The following is a 22,729-nucleotide window of genomic DNA, read 5'->3' on the forward strand; positions in this document are numbered from 1 at the left end:
TTGCTGGCTGGTGGGAAAGACCAAGCTCTCTGTTGGTGGTGGGGGGGGGGGGGAAGCTACCTTAAAGGAACAGGCAGAGCGAAAAAGAAGGTGCCTGAACCCTGGCTTCTCTATACACTCGTGCGCATGCGCATATGCTCAGTAAACAAATAAATAATTTTTTTAAAAAATTAGAAGCAGGTCCAGTCATAATGACTCAATGCTTTTAATCCTGGCACTCAAGAGGCAGAGGCAGGCAGATCTTTGTGAGTGAGATCAGCCTGATCTACATGGGGAGTTCCAGGCTAGCCGGGCTATACAGTGAGACCCTGTCTCAAAAACAAGCAAAAAAAAAAAAAAAAAAAAAAACTGATCCACACGTGAGAGTGAACGTGAGGATTTGTCTCTCAGAGTCTGGGTTACCTTTCTTAATAAATGACTTCCCAGTTCTGGTTCCATCCATTTTCCTGTAAACTGCTTGATTTTATTTATGAAATTTCATTGTGTTTATTTGCCACATTTTCCTTATCCATTCATCTAGTGATGAATGTCTTGGTTGATTCTGTTTTCTGCCTATTGTGAATGAAGCAGCAATAATAATGAATGAACAAGTATCTCTGTAGTATTGGGACTATGTTCAGGAATGATACAACTAAATCATATGGAAGTTCTATTTTTAGCTTTTTGAGAAACCTCCACACTGATTCCCATAATGTGAACCACTTTACGCTCTAAGAGGGTCAGTTTTCAAACACAGCCAGCAAAATGCCCCAACAGACACATGCAATCCTCAACACTTGGAAGACCAATTCAGAGGCATCACAAGTTCCAAGCCCTTGGCTTGCACAGCTTACAGGAGCCTGTCATAAAACCCAGGCAGGGGTGTGACCCCGTGATAGTGTGCTTGCCTAGTGTGCCCAAGGCTGGTCCAACCCATAGCAACAACAATAACAGAAAGGTGTGCAGGTGAACCTAACACAAGACTGAGATAAGGCTTTGTGCTGGTCGAGGTTATGCTGACCCCTGTAACAGTCCCCTCCCCCGAGATTCCTTCGCCTCTATAAAGCTATAGTTTATTTTTATCCTGTGTGAAAACCCGAGCGTTGGTGGCGCACACCTTTAATCCCAGTACTTGGGAGGCAGAGGCAGGTGGGTCTCTGAGTTCGAGGCCAGCCTGGTCTACAGAGTGAGTTCCAAGACAGCCAGGGCTACACGGAGAAACCCTGTTTTGAAAAAGAAAAGAATAACAAAAATCCCAAGTGGATGTTCCGTTGTTAGGACGTTCTCCACTGGTCATTTGGGGATCCGGGCAGCTTTCTGTCTTGGAACTCTATCTTTGGCCCTGGCTTTGAAGGCCGTTGTTTTACTCAGTTAGATATATAACTTATAAAGAGGAAGCTCACCATTTCAGATCATTGTTGGCACGTTGCTTTGGGGCCAATGGTGAGAGACAGAGCATCATGAAGGGAGCCTGTGGTGGAGGACTGTTCACTCCATGGCTAAGATGTTAAGGAGACAGACAGGGAGGCCCTAGGTCTCCATGTTCCCTTCAAGTGTCCAACCACAGTGACCCAATTTCCTTCTACTAGATTGCACCTTGGAAAGGTTGTGTCCCCTCCCAATAGTGTCACAGGCTGGAGATGAAGGCTTTCACACAGGGACCACGTTCTAAATAGAGCAGCCTCTCTGTTTGCCTTCATCAAAGGAAGGATGAACGTGGAAGACTGCTCATGGGAATGGTTTTTGTGTTTTATTTTGTTTGTTTATAGGCCAGTCCTGGAAGCTACAGAATCATTTCTTCTATCAGCCCACTAGATTTCGTAATATAGGGACATTTTAGCAATAAAAGCCAGGATATATAGTCACACTGTGTGTAAGTCAGATAACTGTAGAGCTCTCCAGAACAACTGAGCAGGAGAGACATCATAAGAGAACGAAGTGACTTCTTGGATAAATATGTACAAATCAAGGATGCAGAAGTTGCCCTTTCTTAGATTAACTGTAAATTATTTTCTTTTTAATTTTTAAAAGTTATATAATCATTTGTGTGTGGGAAGTGGAGAAAGCCTTTCGTGGATGAAGTCCTGAGTAAATGTGGGCTGTTGTCATGGACACAGCTATGTCAAGGACCAGTGCTTCAGCCCCATGTGAGTGGCAAAGTCTTCCGGGGGTGAAGATGAGAGGGATGGCAAGGACTTCCTCTAGTTCATGTGCAGATGTTGATAGTGTGTGCAGAAACGTCCACTGTAGATTTCTCCCCCCAGATATTTACTGAAGTCTGCTCCCGGATACAAACTGTTCACTGCATACCGTAAACACCGTCTCCCTCTTTAACTGTATGTAATGGACACACTGAGCCTCTGACGGGATGAGGCTTCTCCATCAGAGAGTCCATTCCACCCAATCCCAGCTTTTCTTTTCGTTCTTCGTGTCCTTTTGTCTTTGTTCCTGCCTATTGCTGTGAAGAGACACCATGACCACAACAACACTTATGAAGAGAAACATTCAGTTGGGGCTGGTTTAGTCCATTATCATCATGGTGGAACATGGCAGTGCATAGGCAGACATGGTGTAGCAGAAGGGCCTGAGAGTTCTCCATCTTGATCCACAGGCAGCAGAAGGAGACTGTGTCCCACATTGGGCGTGGCTTGAACATCTGAGACCTCAGTGCCGGCTCCCACGGTGCCACACTTCCTCCAACAAGGTCACACCTACTCCTAATAGTGCCCATGAGTCTCTGTAGATGCCATTCCTATTCAAACCACCACAGTTCCCTTGGCACTACAGTCGTGCCGATCCCTGAGGCTGTGCTGGACATGGCATTTGTGGGTGTACATGCTACATGCACATGAATGCATGTGCCACTGTGTGGTATGCAGACCAGATGACAAGTTTGGAGAGTTGGGTCTCTCCTTCCATCTCTACATGGGTGTCAGGATGGAACTCAAGTTGCTGGACTTAGGTGACAAGCACCATGACCCCTTCAGCCATCTCACTGGTCCAGTTGTTGTTCATTTTCATGACTCATTATAAACGATAGATATACTTGAAGCTGAGTGGTTTTTTTTTAGGAATAGTGATCCCTTCTCATCAGCGGTGTGGGTTTGTAAGGTAGGTAGATCCCCAGAGATCAAATGAACTTTAGCCTCCTAAGGTGACTTTTATTATGGTGGGCTCTCCCCACATTCATATGTGGATGGAGACGATTGTTGGTTTGTTTTCCTCCCCCTGTCCTGCTTGCTCTCTCTCTGCAGTGTTGGGGTAAAACCCAAGTCCTTACAAATGCTAGGTAAGAACTATATACCACTGAGTCACACATGAGTCTTGTGTCCTGTTTCACTTGGTGGTGACCAAGGGTAAGCAGTCTGTAATCTGAGGCCTGCACTGTTAGATAATACAGTCTTCTCTTGGTCGGTTCTCAGTGCTAGCTTGTCATTCTGCACCTGTTTTCCTCTCCTGGGACCCCTGGGACCTCCTCCTGCCCTTGTCATGTTTTATCAGGTTTCCATAGCTTCTGACCCCTCTGCTGGGAATCCACTCTCTCCTCCATCAGTCTGTATGACCACTAGTCACCACAGTTTCTGAACACAGATGTGATGGTGTTTCCACCTACGCGGTGCCTGGAGCAGCTCCCGTAAGTCACAGAACAAAGCCAGACTCCTCGGTGGGTCCCCGGGACTCCCAAAAGTGACCCCAGTGTGGAGGTTCTGCTGCATCAAGCACACACAAGTTCTACCTGTCTCTGGATTTTGACATTGTACCCCATTCTAGTGAAAACCAGTAACCAAGTGACTGGAAAAATGACTCAGTGGTTAAGAGCACTTGCTGCCCTAGCAGAGAGCCTGAGTTTGATTCCAAATGTAATCCAAAATGGTGGCTTACAACCGTCTGAAACTCACACAGACACAAAAGCACATAGACACACAAATACATAGACACACACACAGACAAACACTAATGGACATATTGACGCACAAACACTGACACACACACGCATGGAGACACACATACTGACACACACAGGTACAGATACACATAGACACACACAGACACATATACACTTTAGTGTTGTTTAGAGAAAAGAGCAACTGCTTTCAGAAGATTGCATATGTGAAAGCCAGCTTTACATATAGTCAGGAGTGAGAATTTAGTAAAGTGATAACTATAGCCTTAATAAACATATTAATACACAATACATACACTGAAGCACCTTCAGTGAACAGAGTGGCAAACTCAAAAGCCTTGGGAGCCTGTTTTCAAGTGGATGTGTGAGTGGCTGCAAGAATTCTGTCATGGTGGAAGCTGTGGGCAATGGGGGGATGAGTCTGTGTCCTCCTGCCCACTAAGATATTCATGTTCCAGAAATTTAAGCCACTGTTAATCAAAGAGATTTGGCCACCTGCCAGTTAGTGGGTGTGTCTGTTTGTTTTTGAGACAGGGTCTCAAGTAGTCCAGGTTGACCTCAAGGTCACAACGTAGCTGAGGTTGGCACTGAACTCCCGATTCTTCTGCGCCTCCACCTCCCAAGTGATGTGCTATTGTGTAGGCCTGTCTCCACTTGCTGAAATAGCATCGTTTCCCAAGGTCTCAAAGATTTTTTGGCATTTTAATTTAGAGTGTGTGAGTGTGTGAGCGAGTATGTGTGTGTACACGTGCCGTGACATGAGCGTGGAGGTCAGAACACAGCTTGTAAAAATCTGTTCTCTCCACAGTGTGGGTTCCGAGCGTCAAGTCACCAGGCCGCACACCAGACACCTTTTCAGGCTGAGCCACATCACGGTGCTTCTCCAGCTCCTTTTAAATGGTGCTCCAGTTCGCAAAGGCAGAAGTGCATTGAGTTGCTAGCACAAGATGCACTTGTTCCAGGAGCCGGTATAGACAGGCTGTCAGTTGCCTCCCCCAACCCCCGCCCCCGTGGGGCTCCAGAGCTCTGAACTGCGTACCCCTTCCCTCCCTGTGAACTCCGGAATTCTCAGAGTGTGGAAGCCCCTCATACCCCAGAGCTCCACAGCAGACCAAAATTGGTTACTTTGCAAGATGAGAGCATCTAAACACCTTTTTCACAACCCCCCAATTCCTAAAGCTTTGGCTCTAGGAATAGTTTCCTAAGCCATGATGACTTAGGGGGCCGCCCATTTTTGCCTTCCTCGGAAGAGGCGTATTTTGAGACGATTGTAATACATCGAGATGCAAGTGAACAAAAATTCCTTCTGATGCACAGACCGAAACTTGCATGGACTTTTGTTTGGCAGTTGGGGAGAAAATGATGCTTTTCCAAGTAGAGGATTCAACTGGGACCTGCCACTTCCGGGAACCATGCATGCAGGGTCAGGAAGGGGGACAACCTGGAAACTAGGGACTCTGCTGGCTTTTGACATTTATTCTCATAGTGTCCGTGCAATTGAGAGTAGGTCACGTATTTTTTTCAGGGCTCAGGAAGCTGGGATTTTCTATTTCTGGAAACATGGAGATCTGAACTCTGGGTTCATCTCCAGCTCTCCTTCTTTACCACAGATACACACACACACACACACACACACACACACACACACACACGTACACGCACACCACCTCCTCACAGGGAATGCCTCGTGCATTCCTAGTTTAACTTCTCTCCCCAATGCCAGAATTTAATCTACTCACCCTCTCTCTCCCTAAGGCACACCTCAAGACACATGAGTTCTCCAGGGGCTGCCGCAAAAGGTGGTAGAACTGGTAAACCTTCCTCCCTTCCCACCATAGATTTTTTAATTTTCATCTCCACCAACTGTGGAGGAAGTAGATCACACAAAGGAATGCCGTGCCTTAGGGCTAAGAGGATTCGCTGAGCAAAGCCAGCAAGGAAGGATGGGGGGCAGGGTAGAGGCAGAGACCCTTGGGAGAAATAATTAAGGCTGGCAGGGAAAGGCTGTGATAATTGAGCTGAGCAGAAGATGAGCATCTGGGGATTCCTTCAAGAGACTGGGATTTTCTGATAAAGTCTTCCCTGCTTGATTGCATTAATCTTTGGTCAGTATAAGAAAAAAATGTCTGTTAAAGAAGAAAGGTATCTATGAAAACAGTTACGCCGGAGAGAGAGCTGGCTGGTGAACTAAATAGTGACCACTAGCAAAATTAGATAGACAGACAGACAGATAGATAGATAGATAGATAGATAGATAGATAGATAGATAGATAGATAGCTATCGGTGAAGGGAAACCATGCTGTGTTGATTCCTGCTACAGAAACTGCTGGCTCACGGACAGGATGCTGGGGGCTGTGCACTGATGTTCTCTATAGTTACCCCGTCCTCCAATCGTTACGTCACAGGGCTGTCTCTAAATTAGTAAACATTTGTTTAAGGTTTCCTTTTGAGCTTGAATATTCTTTTTGTAAGCAGAAAAGGGGGCAGGGAAGGCTCTTAGTGTGCCCGGTGAGACTGGGAATGCACAGAGCTCCTCCGTCCATACTAGTGGAATCTCCTCTGAGTTTTGAGCATTCCTGTTATATAATGCACAGTCCAGGAACTCAGGAAATGGCAGCGTGCCACGATGTGCACATAGTATATGCACAGCCAAATGAGTGGCAACAGTGAACCAGCATTGTTCATTACCCAGGTTGTGTTGGTGCCTAGAGACTCCAGGCCTCTTCTTCGTCACGGTCCCTTCCCTCGCCCATCCTGGAGGGAACCTCCACGCGGTGCTGATGATAACCAGCTTGCCCTTCTGTATGGCTTACACCTATAGGCTCTGTGACTTGCTTTTCTGTGTTGTGTTTAAGATTTGAGTATGTGGTTGCACGCGGCTGTAGTTTGTTCGTTTTTATTCCTGCACAACATTTCCTTGCAGCCAGAGAGCATAGCTGACCCTCCACCTCACCGTTGAGGAAGGACATGAGGCTGCTATCTGGTTACTTATTTGTTTATTTTTATTTGGCTGAGATTAGAACTCATGGACTGCGATTTGCTAAGTCTTAGAGCTTAAACTCAGGTTTGGTGGCAAGCACTGCCTTAGGACTGCTCTTGACGTACTTCCTGGTCCGTAAATATCTACAGGGGAGGGGCCCGCGTCATCATGAACACATTTTTTAAATGGTAACTGCTTTGTTTAGATATAACCCATGTCATCTAAAGCGAACAGTCCAGTACACTTTAGACGTCCACCAAGTGGTACGTGATGTAATCCCAGACTTGTGCAGCCGCTGTCGTCAGTCATGTGAGTTGTTGGCGTGATCCTTTCAATGATCCACATACATGACCCTTTATACATACATGACTAACATGTACATCCACATACATGACTAACAGTAAAAACTAGAGGACATTGTCATGATGGAGCTGTGGCTTGGTTTGCTTGTGCTGAAAGTTCCATGGCCCTGAGGGGGTCTTTAACACCCTAGAGTAATCGGTTTAAGGTATCAGCAAGTAGACATGTATTTATTAAAATACAAATGCGTTATTATGAAAAGGTGGTACATCGATTCAGTACCTGTCAGTGAGGCTGACTGCAGGAAAGTGGCCCTCAGATTTTCCTGGGCATCAGGGTCGACTCCACGGAGCAGTCCTTTGGTTCCCTGGTACATGTGCCCACTCCCGACTCCTCACACAAATAAATAAATGTAATAAAATTCTTAAAAAGAATCGCATTAAAAACAACAATAGCAGATTGCTAGACACAGAACTGTGTTTGAGTAGAACTTGACAATTTGAGATTTTGTGTTTCTCATGGATTTTCAAGTGATACTGATATTAATCGATGCTGGCCACACTTTGAGAAACCTAGAGTTTACAAAATTAGAAAGCTGAACAGTAGAGAAATTAATACAGAAGCCGTGAAACAATTTAGAGACTAGAGGTCACTGAGCCAGCTCTTTGGCCTCTTAGGGTATGGCGGTAGGAGTGGAGAGTGGGGAGCAAGCGTTAAATGCACTCTGGAGACAGGATCAATGGCAGTTGTTTTGATGCATGGGACGGGGAGGAGCTGGAAAGACAGCAAGGTTTAAGGTGTAAATCCAGGAAGAGAGGACCGGCAGGAAACCCCGGCTGTTTTACACTTCACTCACTTGCCCATGGCTTCATGGTCCAAAGGGTGGCACTCGGGTAACAGGAGGAATGGGCCCTTTCCTGGGTAATTGTTTTTGAATACTCCATGGTGATTAGATACCAGGCCTTGGAAGTACTCCCCGAAGCTCGTAAGCAAGAGTCACTCCGAGAAGTCTAGACATGGCTGAAGCCTTCTCTTACCATAGTGTCTCATTTAGCCTTCTAAAGTCCTTCCCCCTGACCAGAACAAGTCATCACATCAGGTTCATCTGACTTCAAGGCCCTACTCAGGTCCTGCAGTCTGCAGCCGCTGTTCCTTGGGCTCTGGCTACATCTGTGTCCTGTCTGGATTTGAGGTATTTATACCCAGTAGGACCAAAACATCTCAGTTAGCTCCACACTGTCCATCCCCACACACCCTGCCAAAGGCATCAGAGGTGCAGATGGCTGCCCAGCACCAGTTCTTGAACCCCTGCTGGCCAGGACAGAGCTGCTAAGGACACTGTGTGTGCCTTGTTTCATGTGCCACACGTCTGATAGGCAGCGGGAACAACACACATACAGGAGGCCTTTTTCTTTGATCGGTTGGTTGGGTTTGGGGTCATTTTTAGGATTTCATGTGTAATGGGCTGAGAACTTGGTGCACAGGGTGGTGAGAGCTGCTGGGGGCCATTGCATTTCCCCCTTGTTTCTGAGGGGAATTTGCAAAGGTGTGGAATTTGCAACCCCTATTAATCTGGCCCTAGACTGCCTTTGGGCATCTGACCCTGGGCAGTCAAACACAGTGATTTCAGCAGGCACTACCTGTCTCTGAAGTGATGCTGTTCCAGGTTGACTGGTTAGACATAGGACCTCAAAAAAGATTTCCTAGGAACCTGTTAGGGGGAGTGAGGTGGGAAACCTGGGGAGAGGAGGCTCGGGGACATTGGTACCATCCATTGGGAGAAACCTATGCTACTTGGTAGTGTGGCTGTGTAATGACCTATGGGGCAGGATGCTGTGGGGAGTAGGGAGGTTTCCAGTCTGTGGTGCTTTGGCCAGGGCAGCCAGAAAAGGCTGAATGGTCCCCAAGGACTGGGAGGAGACGCTGGGGATGTTTGGACAAGGGGACTCTTTGAAGTTGTTCCCTTGTGTGTTTCTATCCCAGGCCTGGACCCTCCCCCTCCATAAAGCCATTAGCTTCTGGAGCCAGCCTTATCTCTGCCCCATCTCTCTAAGTTCTACCTTCACAGACCTCCTATCTTGAGGTGGAGGAGGATTTATTGGGGGTCTGGGAGGAGGAAGGACATCCCCTAGAGGAGGCGGTGAAGTCGGTTAGGAAAGTTGGAGTTGTTAGTGGCCCCGCTAAAGGCCGGATCATTTCCGAGCTGGTTCTCCATGACAAAAGCTGAGGAGCAAATCTCTCTTTGATCTGCCCCTTGCCGGGGCCCCACACACCTGCCTGTTGGTGCTCGGCCCCAGCTGAGACCTCCTGCAGGAAAACCAAAAGGGGTGGGGAACAGGCGCGTCCCGACTCGGAATCCTGCTCGGGCCATCTTCCGCTCTTGGTGGTCCGAGGTCAAACATTTCCTATACCGATGGCCTAAAAAGCATCTGCCGCCCCCTCCCGGAGAGTCTAGAGACCCAGAAACTCAGCATCAGCGTGGTGAGCTAGCCTGGAACTGTCTGGAGCGTGTGCTGTACCTGCGTGCGTGCGTGCATGCATGTGCGTGTGTGTACTGAAAAAGAGGAGAACTTAGCTGTAGGTGGGCGTTTGGTCGATTGCTCTAGGATGCCAAAGCTATATTTTCCAAATGTGCCAAGTTCTCCTGGGCGGGTATGTCTCAGCCAAGGCAAAGGTGGCAACATCATTGCAGCAAGGGAGGGGGCAGGACCTCCCGGAAGATTCGGGAGAAGTGGCCCAGAGCCGGTGTTGTTCAAATGCTGCTAGAATCACATTCCATGTGGCCCTTCAAAGGCCAAAGTGTTGGGGGAGGAGACGGGTCGCCAAGGCCTGCTTCTGGGAGGCTCCTGCGCGGCCTCGGAAGTAAAAGGGCCTTGATGTTCTCCCTGCTATTACTCCTTAAGGGTAAACAAGGATTTGCGTTCAGAAAACTAAGAGTGGGGAGAGAGAGGACAGCCTTTTGGGGTGTAGTCACATCCAATTCTGCAGGTGTTTAACCCTTAACCTCTACAAAGAAGAGTCTGATAGAGAATTAAATCTCTGGGTGGAGGGGGTGGTTTTCGTTTTTGTTGTTGTTTTTTTTTTTAAGTGCAAGGGTACCCCTTTGTCTCTGTGCTCTTGTCCTGGGCTCTAGAAGGGCAGGTGTGCTTCTTAATTGCTGCACCAGGCACACTCTTCTTGAAATGGGCAGTTTTCGTTAGCTTTTCTGGCTTCACAGCTTGCTCTCTTTGGAGTGGGGTCCTGAGTAAGGGAAAGGCCCTGTGGTGAGCAGCTTCCCAGTAAGAGGAGCCTGGAAAGGAAGGGCTGAATTTCTCACGGGGAGGGGAAGGGGGGCAGAATTTGTCTTCAGATCCCTCCCACAGCTCATCCTCTGAGGTTACTGCTGTATTGTCCTCCTCTCTCCTGGGCTCCCCAGGTCTGTGACATTTGCGTGCTGACTCTCCTCTCCTTGCTCCTCTCCAGGGAGCTCCGCTTCGGAAGATGTTGGTCCCAGGGCACTGGGATGGGCTGAGGTTGACCATGCCCAGCCTGATGTTGCTGTTCATAGCAGCTCTGCTCTCCTGCTGGGCCCAGCTCCTGACTGATGCCAGCTCCTGGTGGTGAGTGAGAGAACTGAGGGCTAGCCTGTGCCCACCTTGAGGCTGCTGGGGTAACCAAGATTACCCTTCATAAGCAGGGCCCCATGGGAGCGATCACACCTTTATCTGAGGAATACCAGGGGCCTCTGTCATCCCAGGAAGGCTGGGACAGCTCATTTTCTCCCTGAAGCTCCCAGACGTGAGGATTTCACATGAGAAGAATACGTCATGTGATTTCCCCGCCCACTTAGATCTTGTCTAAAGCCCTTCCTGAAGGTGTCCCCCAGCCTGTGATTTGTAACAAATAGCTTTTATTGTTATTTAGCCAACAAAAAAATATTGATAGCATAAATGAGACTCTGAAATCCATTCTTAGAAACCACACGCGCACACATTTAATTTTTTTTTCATTGTTGTTTTTGCTGTGGGTGTTATGTTCCCTGGAACTGGAGTTGCAGACAGTTGTCAGCAGCCATGTGGGTGCTGGGAATTGAACCCAGTCCTCTGGAAGAGCAGTCGAGTGGTCTTAACCTCTGTGCCATCTCTCTCTGGAGCCCCATGAGCCGTCTCTCCAGGTCCCCCCCTCCCCGCATTATTAAGGCTGAATCAGACAGACCACTTGAGCCCAAATAATTCAAGGTCATCCTGTAGAACACAGTGAGACCCCCCCATCACAAAAAAGTGTGTAAATACGTGTGTGTGTACAAGTATGTGTATGTATAGTGTGGTGTTGTAGCTCTCTCTGTGTTTTTGGGTTTTTTTGTTTGTTTGTTTGTTTGTTTGGTTTTTTTTTTTTTTTTTGCTGGTAGAAGTAGATGCAGTAAAACTCCTGCTAGATCAGTTTGACAGTCGGAAGAGGGCTTTGTAGAAAGAACCAAGTAGGCTCTTTTGTGTTTTTAAGGCCAACGTGCTTGCCAAGTAGACATGGAAATGGCACGGTCTCTGCCCAACTCGGGCTTTTATTCAGCTGGCAAATCTGTAAGTCCTTCATCTGACTCAGCTCTTCATCTGTGATATATGCCAGATGACGAATCAGCCCCCAAGCCGATGAGCAGAGGTCTGGGCTGCAGAGAGGAGAGAAAAGAGAATGGTTAGGGTACATGGTCATGTGTGGAGTGGGATCTGTCTTAAAGGCATGAGCAGATTTGCGTTAGGGGACCAGTGACCTTCCACCATGCACCCTGCACTTGGCGAAACTCGTTATTCTTCCTCCTCCAATGAGGTCTGTGCTCTCCCTTTTTCTGTTCTCTCCCTCCAGAGAATGGCTGCCCCGCTCAGCCTGTTTTGTCTGCCCTCGCCTTTAAGACAGTTCAGATTTTTGTTGTGTTTTGGTTTGTTTGTTTGTTTTGTGATGGTTTTTATTTTTGTTTTCTTGGTTTTTTTTTTTTTTTTGATTCAGGGTCTCACTATGTAGCTGTGACTGTCCTGGATGGAAGTCACGCAGACCAGGCTGGTCTCAAACTCACAGAGATCCACCTTCGTCTGCCTCCCACTTGGCTGGGACTAAAGGTGTGCACAGCCACACCCTACCATCTCCTGGCAGCCAGCTGTCTGAGGCATAGGATATCTCATGTAGCATTTGTGCTCGTGCCTCAGTTTCCCTCCTATGTTCTTTGAAGGTGTGCACTCTGTGCTCAAGTTCTCTTCCAAATCCTTAGTCCAGAGCTTCTCATGTTGAGAACATGGTGGAGAGGGATTTCGTGAATGCATAGAGCTGCGGCTGGTACATTCACCGCGGGCCTTCCCCCTTTCTGGATCGCTATTGTAGGTCGCTAGCTCTGAACCCGGTGCAGAGACCTGAGATGTTCATCATTGGTGCTCAGCCTGTGTGCAGCCAGCTTCCCGGCCTTTCCCCAGGCCAGAGAAAGCTATGTCAGCTGTATCAGGAGCACATGTCCTACATCGGGGAGGGAGCCAAGACGGGCATCAGGGAGTGCCAGCACCAGTTCCGGCAGAGGCGGTGGAACTGCAGCACTGTGGACAACACGTCTGTCTTCGGCAGAGTCATGCAGATAGGTAAGAGGCCGCTTGAGCTGGGCTTGGTCACAGGACCTTTGTCTTCACGCCTGGGGGCATGTCTCCTCCCCAGTGACTGGTCCACGGTAGTATGAATGGAAGCCTCATGCATCCTGTTGGGCTTGGGAATGTACGTGTTAGGAGGAAAAGGGAGCCCTACAAGTCATCACCCTGTCACCCTGCGTTCCTCTAGGTCAGACTCACCCTGAGGCTGTCTGACTCACTCTGGGAGGGAACTGACAGAAGTCTAAGTAAGGAGGGAGTGGATTAGAGAGACCTGCCTGCCATGGCTGCCTTTGTCTCTTAGTGCTAGAAAGGCCTTTTTTAGAAGCCTTTACAGAGGGGAGAAAAAAAAAATCCCAAACTGCATGTTTGACATCTAAGATTTTCACTTCTTCCCCTTGAGCCCTTGAGCAGAAGGTGAAAACTTGGTGCCAGATTGGTAATAGCTGTCATTAACCAGTCCAGGCCTGGCTTTCTGCTTTGAAAACGTGCATGTGAAAGAGGTGGGAGAGGAAGATGAGAGGACCGCTGCTCGGGATCCATTTCCCCTCCCCTGTCCGGCAGCTGGTGAGAGCTCTGGTGAGAGCTGGCTGTCCTATTGCCCAAATGGAGGTGTGATTTGAGTCTAATTGTCTTTGGTCCTTTTGAAATGCAATCCTCCCCTCCCTGGCAAGAAATTGAGAAACCAGGCGCTATTCTACCGGGTCTTATCTCCAGGACCATAAAAGGAAGGTGTTGGTAGCCTTGTCTCTGCCTTCTCCCTAGACAGCTCCCTCTCACTTTACCGCATTCTGGAGTTAGCTGGTGCTGGGACTTTCCCAAAGTAGGGTTGGTTCCAGCAGGATGTTTAAGGGTGGGTAGAGATTTTAAAGTATTCTATTAGAAAGAAACCCCCCCCCACTCACACACTTACTCCAAACATCTTCCCCAGCCTTAAACTGAAAAGTGAAAGTCTGCCTCCTCTGCCTTTGCCTTTGGAATCAGCTCTGGCTGCAGGACTGTGCCTGTGTTCCTGGATGGCCTGAGGGGCAGTTTTCCCAGAAGGCGGACAGGGCTCTGGGTGGGGTTTGCTTACTAACTCTTGAGGAGTCCTCTTGGCATTCAGGTCCCTGTCCTTGGCACAGTACCTGTACTGCCTAAGCGGTTTTGGGTGAGACCATGAGACCAGTGCGGGTGGGGAGTGGCATCTTTGTCCCGCAAACAGGAGAACATAATTTGATCTCCAGCGCCCACGTAACAGGCATGAGAACCCAAATTCAATGTGCAGCACCCCCGTAGAAAGATGGGTGCAGTGACACATGCTTGTAACCCCAATGCTAAAGAGGCAGAGACGGGCAGATTCCTGGGGCCAGCCTAGCCAAACCTGTGAGCATCAGGACCTAGTGAACGATCTCATCTCCAAAAACAAGGTGGGTGGCTCCTGAGGAACAACAGATAAGGTTGTGAGGCAGTGTGGTGGAGAGCTGCCCTAGTCCACTGGCTCTTGTTCCCCAGACAATAAAAAGGTGTGGACTAGGGCCTGATGGGAATGTACATCTACCTGCACACGTTGCACATACATGTGTGTTCAAACGGGGTGGGGTGTTAGGAATGACACCGTGAGTTTGATTGCATTGTCGGGTGACTGGCGCAGGGCAGGCAGACCTTACAGAGGAGGTGCATCTCATTTAATCCATTTCAGCTACCAGCAGGAGCTCTTTGGTCTGTCTGATTTTCCCCCACTCACCCTTTGTTTGTTTGCTTGCTTTCTTTTTCATTGCTGTCTTTTGTTTGTTTGTGATAGGGTCTCTCTACATAGCCCTGGACGTCCTAGAACTCTCTAAGTAGACCAGGCTGGGCTTGAACTCATGGAGATCAGCCCACCTCAGCCTCCCTAATGCTGGGATTAAAGGCGTGTGCCACCACACCCCGGCTCTCCCACTGCTTTTTCATAGTCTCCCTGAAGGCTCTCCTGGCCTGAGCAAGCAGCCATTCTTCCTCCTGTGTCCAGGGTAGCTCCTTCTAGGATCTGGGAGGTATCACTAGACTCCCCTCTTCTTGACGCTGCAGCAAAAGACATCACCAGAGGGCAGCAGAGCGGCTCAGAAGAGCAGCCTGGCTTCCAAAGCCTCCGCGAGAGCAGTGGGACAGCTGAGGAAGCCCGAGGGCTGACCGGTTGAGTTTCCTGGAGTCGAGAGATGTGAGGTCTCTCCAGTGGCCCTGTGGCCATGGCATGATAGCCTTGTATCACTGGGCTGGTTTGGCTTTACTTTAATCTGTGACTGTTTCATGTCTAGATTACGCCCCCCCCCACCCCCCACCCCGCAATACACACGCACACACTGCTTATCTAACCTGTTAGTAGTGAGGAGCCCTCTTGCAAGAGATTTCTATGCAATACTCTCTTACCCAAGCCCCGGGTAAGAGAGTATTAACACTGCATAGTCTCAGAGTCTGGCCACACCCTTCCAGCAGAGGCAGAATGAGTCCAGTGTGCTGGAGGACACTTTCAGATCCCATAACCAGAGGTCAGTTTGGGGTATTACATTCAGAGATAGATACATTGTTTCAGGAGGCATTTGGAGAGGGCCGGTTGGACTCTGAGAAGCATATTTGCTAAAGGAGGGTAAAAGAAATCAGACATATGTAGCTTGGGAAAGGAACACATAAAAGGCATGTTTCTTGTTTTCAAACACTGGAGAGCTGTCAAATGGATAGAGGATTAGGAAGTGCCGTTCCAGCAGGCAGACATTACAAGGAGGCGTATTTTGATTTCATATGAGAAGGAACTTTCTAGTGATAGAATCATTTATAAAGAGAAAGGAAAAAGGATGAATAAGCTGCTTTGAAAGGCCAGCTATTTTTCTTAGGAATGCCGGAAGATAATGCTTGTGGAGAACGGAAGGGGACCCTGGGCTGAGGAGGCTAAGGCTCTGTCCTGCTCCAGGGTGTGTCAGGGCTTGGGAGCATTTCTGGAAGACTTCTCAGGCATGACTCACTCAGAACAGGGCCCAGCCTGCTTCGTTAAGAGCACATAATCCTCTTCCAGAGGACCGAGTTCAGCTCCCAGCACCTACTTTATCAGATTGCTCATAACTACCTTTGACTTCAGCTCCAGGAGATCCAGCACCCTCTTCTGGCCTCTGCAGGTACTGCATGCACATGCACATTTCCCTATGAAGATATACACAATTTAAAATTCAAAGAGTTTCTTGGACTATCTTACTATCCCAATATTCACTGCTATAGTCAGAACTGGGGCAAATGTCAATCAAAGTGGAGCCTTCTACCTTTAGGTGGAGGCTCCAGGGAGTGTTCCTGTTCACAAATGACCAGAACTGATCATTAACTGTGGAAAACTGATTCACTCAGTGTGGTTCTGATTTCTGACACCGTTGTGGGGTGCCAAAGTAACCAAGAAGTAGGGATCACTCAGGCCTTTTCTCTCAGATTCATTGTATTATCTGTATGCACGTATGTGCACCTATGTGTATGCATGCAGAAGCCAGAGGAGGGCATTGAAGCCACCTGACCTGGGTGCTGGGAACCAAACCCCAGCCTTTTGCAAGAGCATCAAATATTCCTAACTGTGGAGCCATCTCCCCAGCCTTCATACCTGTTAATTGACTATAGGCTTCTGCCTCTTCACCCTTCCAGTATGGAGACTTGGGAGTCACAAAGGGAGAGCAGATCATTCTGCCTGGTACAATATCAAGGCCAGGAGGAATTGGTGGCCTGCCAAGAGCTGCTTCTCTCAATATCCCACACCAGTGTCTTCTGTTATTTGTTGAAGCAGCTGTACAGGGATATTGTCCCTGTCACATACAATGCACCATTTAAAGGTGTACATTTAGTGGTCTTCAGAGTATGTACTAGATGTACGGCTGTAGCCACTAAGTCCAGCATTTGTACCGCCCCTTAACTGTCACTGTCTAACCCCCACCCCTGGCCCTGGGCTACACTAATCTCTGTGGGTTTTTCCCATTCTGAACATCTCTATAAATAGGATCAAACAATAAATGGCCTCTTCACTTGATGCAATTATTTAAAGTTTTATTCATGTTGTGACATATGTTGGTACTTTATTCTTGTTACTATTTCACTGTATTGATAGATAATTGGGTTCTTTAACTCTTTCTCTTTCTTTTCTTGTGGTCATTATGAATCATGCTGCAATGAGCATTCACGGGGAAACATTTGGACACATATCTCTGTTTCCTTTGGGCATATTTTTAGGAATGGAATTGCTGGGTCATCTGGGAACTTTGCTAACATTTTTAGTTGCCACTAGGCTGGTTTCCAAAGCATCTGCACCCAATAACATTCCCATCCCCAGTGCAACAGCATGCACCGTGGGAGGCTGTTAACATTTCCATCCACCATGCAACAGAGCATGCATTGTGGGAGGCTGTTAACATTCTCATCCACCATGCAACAGAGCATGCACTGTGGGAGGCTGTTAACATTCCCATCCCCAATGCAACAAAGCATGCACCATGGAGGCTGTTAACATTCCCACCCACCATGCAACAGCATGCACTGTGGGAGGCTGGTTGGTTGTTGTTTTTTTTTTTTAATCTGTTTTTTTGTTTTGTTTTGTTTTGTTTTTTGTTTTCCAGACAGGGCTCACTGTGTAGCTCTGGGTGTCCTAGAACTCACTGTCTAGACCTCAAACTCACAGACATCCACCTGCCTCTGCCTCCTAAGTGCTGTGATTAAAGGCATGGGCCACCACCCCCTGTACTGTGGCAGCTAAGATAGATTGCTGTAACCATAAAGAGGAACATAGTTGGGACTCTATAGGAGATTACTGGGGGCTGAGACTTCAGGTGTGGCTCCCCAGTGTTCTTGAATTGATGGTCATCGTGAGGCTAAGGAAGAGAGCTGGAAATGTAGGACTATTGTCTGTCACCTTCTATTCCTGGCCTCTGCCAGGGTCCCACTAGACAGCAACAGCCACGAAGAGGACAGACACACAGATGTGTAACTTATAGTTGGGAGAGAAATGGTATCTGAAGGAGAAGCCATTCTTGTTAGGGTGCAAACTTGCTAATCTCTTAATTTCCTCTTCGGTCTCATTCTGTTACTCCCAAGTGGTCCCTAAGTTGCAGGAAGCCCATTCCCCCTCTGCTTACAGCTCCTCCCAGGAGTGACTGTTAGGGTCCTGTGAAGCACAGTAATTGAGTATTGACCAGGCCTGGAGGGTTTCATAGAGTAGAGCTGGGACCAAGAGGCAGAAGTCGGAATGGGCCAAGGTCAGCCCATGGCAAGGAGTGTCTAGCCATCAGTGCTATGGAAAGGGCAGGCATCCCCTGGGACACTGGTTCCCACAAGGTAAACCACCAGCAAGCAGAGAGAGGGAGAGGCCATCCGCGGAGGACAGTGATCTGCTTACCGTCTGTTATCCCCTGCTGCAGGTAGCCGGGAGACTGCCTTCACCTATGCAGTGAGTGCTGCCGGTGTGGTGAATGCCATCAGCCGCGCTTGCCGAGAGGGTGAGCTGTCCACCTGTGGCTGCAGCCGGACGGCGAGGCCCAAGGACCTGCCACGAGACTGGCTGTGGGGTGGCTGTGGGGACAATGTGGAGTACGGCTACCGCTTTGCCAAAGAGTTTGTAGATGCCCGAGAACGTGAGAAGAACTTTGCCAAGGGATCAGAGGAGCAGGGCCGAGCCCTCATGAACCTACAGAACAACGAGGCTGGCCGCCGGGTAAGCTACCTATCCTCCTGAGCACTGCCAAGGAGCTAAGGGTGTAGACGTACACCTTGTCACTGAGTTGGTCCCTTTCCTTGTGCACCACTTCTACTGCGATTGTCTTTCTTTCTAGGGGTGTGGAGGAGTGGTTTTGTTTCTTGGTTGGTGGTGGTTTGTTTTGGAGTAGGATCTCATTTTAGTTCTGACTGGCCTGGAATGCACAATGTAGACCAGGCTGGTCTCAAACTCAAGAGATCGACCTGCCTCTGCCTCCTGAGTGCTGGGTTTTGTTTTGTTTTTGTTTGTTTGGTTGGTTGGTTGGTTGTATAGCTGTGGCTGTCTTGAAACTTGTTCTGTAGGTCAGGCTGGTCTTGAACTCGGAGATCCACCTGCCTCTACCTTCTGAGTTCTGGGATTAAAGATATAGACCACCACTGGCTGACTTGTATTTGTTTTTTTAAAACAAGGTCTTGTTGCCCAGGTTGACCTCAAACTCCTGGGCTCAAAACATCCTTCTGCCTCAGCCTCCCAGGATGTGGGACTACCTACAGGTGCTTATTATAGCGCCTGGCTCCTGACTGTCATTTTTCTAACTTTATCTCTTCAGAGGGACTTCAATTCCTTCAGGACTGAGGTGCAGTGTTTTATAGACAGAAGTTTCTGTCCTGCCCAGTCTCGTAGCCATCCAGTCCCAAATAAACACACAGAGGCTTATATTAATTATAAACTGTTTGTCCTATTGCTCAGACTTATTACTAACTCTTATGACTTAAATTCACCCCTAATTCTTGTCTATGTTTAGCCATGTGACTTGATATCTTTTCTCAGTAAGGCATTCTTGCTAACTCTGCATCTGACTGGTGACTGACTCTCTGCCTTTCCTCCTCCCAGAATTCTCCTAGTCTGGTTGTCCCACCTACACTTCCTGCCTGGCTACTGGCCAATCAGTGCTTTATTAAACCAATATGAGTCACAAATCTTTACAGTGTACAAGATCATTATCCCACAGCAGTGTTTTGTCTTGGCCAACCCTCCTCATGATGATTAGATGTTTTGGTCATTAAACCTAGCCTTGGATTTGTTGTTGTGACAGCATCTGGTGAGCCTGGGGCTGACTCTGAAGAGCTGCTATGAGCAGATGCAGAGCCACAGCCCAAACACATTCAAGGGTAATGGTGGATGCACTCTGGACTGGGAGGTTTTAGGCTGAAGTGGGGATGAGGAAACACAACTGTCTTCAAAGCTTCAGGTTTAGTAGTCGATAAAACATGGTTTTATCTTCTTCAGGTTTAGTAATCTTCTACAGCAATACATACCTGGCTGTTGTCCCCCATCCTCCCTACGACCTCTGGGGACAACACCATAGCAGCCCTGCTCCCTTCCTCCTTGCAGGTTCCTCAAATGGCACTCCTGAGGACAGCTGCCCCACGGAGGCCCATCGCCTGTCTCTTTAGCTCTTGATTGGCCACTTTCTACCCTCTTTCAAGATCAGACATCTGTAATCCCAGGTACAAAGGAGGCTGAGGCAGGAGGATCGCTTGAGCCTAGTTCAGGGCCAAGCTGGGTGAGACCTCAAAAACAAAATAGGCCTGAACTCAACGGCCACCCAAACCTTAAGATCTTTCCTGCCCCTTACAGGCACTGGAGCCCGAGTGAAGCCTTTCTTGCTTTCTTGAGGTGTTTCTCACCCTGCTTTTCTCTGGTGAAGGTCAGCTTTGCTGGCTGTGGTTCTTTGGGACACCCTTTACTGGGATTTTCACGGTCCAGCACACGATTACAAGAGCAGTTTCTGCGTTGCCTCCTAATGGTTAAGTAAGAGGTCTGCTTCACAGAAGGAGGGAAGGGCTCTGTGTCAGCCCTGCTCTGAGCTCATACCCGGCACTCTGGCAGTGCCAGGAACGAGACGGCATTCTGATCTGTACTGAAGGTAGAGGGGAGACATCGCCTCCCTTCCCTTCACAGTTTGGCCCTACTCTTGCTGGCTCCTTGTTTTATTGCCCTTAATCATTTGTTTGTCCTGGCCCCTTCTCTGCTGCCTTCCTCTGTCTGGCTCCCAGGCTTTAGCCCCTTCCCCCAGACCGCACGCCTCTTCCTCAGCCCTTGTCTCTCCCTCCGCCACAGGCTGCTCCAGGGTGGGAATGCTTGTCCCTCTATTTTCTCTAATCCCTGTCCAAGGAACACCAACCATCAATCACCACCTGGGGCGACGGTGTAGGTCTGCCTCTCACCTCCTCATCTGCCCAAAGAGTTCTCATGGAGCATTGCACAGTGGCAGGGTTGAAAGAGCCCAGACTAGTACTTTAAGACCAGAGTAAGCGAGAGCAGCAACAGATTGCCTGCCGTCTGCCATCTTGTCCAACAGCAGAAGCCCCATGTGCTGTGGCAGAAGCCTCTCTGGGCCCGTAGGCAACTCTGGCAGCTTCCTGTGGACGCAGGGGCAAGACCAGCAAACTGGTACTGCTCAACCACACAAGGAGGTCTTTGGAGATGAAAAGGCCTGCTGGGCAACAGTGGCAGATGTCTTTAATCCCAGCACTCAAAAGGCAGAAGCATGGTGGATCTCTGTGAGTTCAAGACCAACATGGTGTACAGAGCCAGTTCTAGGACAGCCAGGGCTGCGCAGTGAAACCATCTTTTTTAAAAAAGGACTTCGGGGAGGGGAGGGTGGAAGCCCATGTCTAACGCTGGTGACATACCTATCATGCACCAAGTATGGTACTGTGAGATAGGTGTGGCCTGGAACCTTAATATTTGGAGGGGCACAAAAAATAACAGCAAACCATGAAAACAAAAACAACACTTATCTGAAACAGGGTCTCAGTTTGTGCAGCCCTAGCAAGCCTGGAACTGGCTCTGTAGCCCAGGCTGGCCGCGCACCCACAGCAGTCATCCTGCCTCTGCCTTTTGGGTACTAGGATTACAGGCATTAGCCACCAAGCCCAACGCTTAAAAATAAAAAATGGGGAGGGAGTGTTAAGAATGACACAGGGGCTCTCTGTGTAGCCCAGGCTAGCCACAAACTCATGGCAGTCCTCCTCCTTTACCCCTCCCCACCAAGAGTGCTGGGACTACAGGTGTGACTACCACACTACTAACTGGGACTAAAACATTTTTAAGGCATTTTGTCACCTTCTGTGACTCTGGGGATCAAACTGAGGGTGTTACACAAGCTGGGCAAGTGTTCTACCCTGAACTCCATCCCCAGCCCCACACTGTGTTAGTTTTTTAGTGAGCAGGAAGGGCCTCACATTAACACTCCTTTCTCTTTCTTCACAAAAGAGCAGGTGTTACAATGTGTGCCGCGTCTTCCTCTAGAGCAAGGACGGGGCGGATTTCTACGCAGGGAAGGGAGCCAGCATTCTTTCTCAGGCTTGTGCAGGGGTCCTGTCTGTATCTCTGAGCTGGCTCCTCCCTCCTCTGCCCCCCTTCCCGTACTTGTCCCCTTTAGAGATATTTATCCTGTTCCCTGGTGGCCCAGCGGCTACTCTGTACTCAGTCACAGACCCTTAATGCTTCCCTTTCCACGTCATCAAATGCTGCTCCCTCCATAAGCAAAGGACCATTTCTAGAGAGAGGCAGGCTAGAACTCAGGAGTGTGATTTGGGCCAGAAGGTAACTGTGAAGTTCCTGGTGGGAGTGGGGGGTGGGAGGTGTCCTTGGTAGCTGTCAGGCCAAGTGCTGGTACCTTTCACCTTGGGGAAAGGTCTCCCTCCCTCTCCTGTGCTAAGCCAGCCTAGGCTACCAGAAGTGATTATGCTAGCTCCCTTCTGCATGGGCCTGATAGATTCCCAAGACTCTCTGGAGAGATTCAGTTTCTCCACTGAAAAGTCGTGGGAATAATTCCCTATTAGGAAAACAACCTTCTAAATAGTCCAAGAGCTGCTGCTAATGGCTGCTGCTTCTGGCCCCTGTGGTGGTCTCTGCTCGGCACTGAATAAAGACACAGTCCGGGAACTCTTGAAAAGAAATCTAAGGGAAACCCTGGAGAAATGAGCCCTAATTCTGTTGGGGACAACCGCTGTGGCCAGGAAAATGTCCTGAGGCAGAGATGCATTCTTATCCTGCATTCTGTACCATGGGCCGACTGCCAAGGCTGCTGCATCAGTGGTCTTCGTTGAAAAGTACTTAGTGCCGAGCTCTCTGCTCAACTCTGCTTTATAATCTTGAGTTTGAAGTAGCTCAAGTGTAAGAGCCCACTCCACAGTGTCAAGGTTCAGTGACTTCCAAAGTCGATGTGTTCTGGAACAAATGCTCATATGGGTAGGCTTACCACCATGTTCCCATGGCAAGGTTT

The 22,729-nt window shown here is 48.7% G+C and overlaps 1 protein-coding gene across 2 annotated transcripts in view; it reads left to right on the plus strand.

Moving 5' to 3' along the window:
* The window catches only part of Wnt5b (Wnt family member 5B), a 107,284-nt gene that overhangs the window by 82,046 nt on the left and 2,509 nt on the right, over positions 1 to 22,729 (plus strand). For both annotated transcript variants that reach the window (XM_085686996.2, XM_085686995.2), the window contains exons 2-4: positions 10,627 to 10,763; positions 12,511 to 12,758; positions 18,158 to 18,450. In XM_085686996.2, coding sequence (XP_085543122.1) covers positions 10,645 to 10,763; positions 12,511 to 12,758; positions 18,158 to 18,450 — 660 coding nt within the window. In that variant the 5' untranslated portion in view covers positions 10,627 to 10,644. The remainder of the gene's footprint in view (positions 1 to 10,626; positions 10,764 to 12,510; positions 12,759 to 18,157; positions 18,451 to 22,729) is intronic.

This window comes from Myodes glareolus, chromosome 3 (assembly GCF_982192425.1).
Source record: "Myodes glareolus chromosome 3, mMyoGla1.1, whole genome shotgun sequence".
NCBI classification, from domain to species: Eukaryota; Metazoa; Chordata; class Mammalia; order Rodentia; family Cricetidae; genus Myodes; species Myodes glareolus.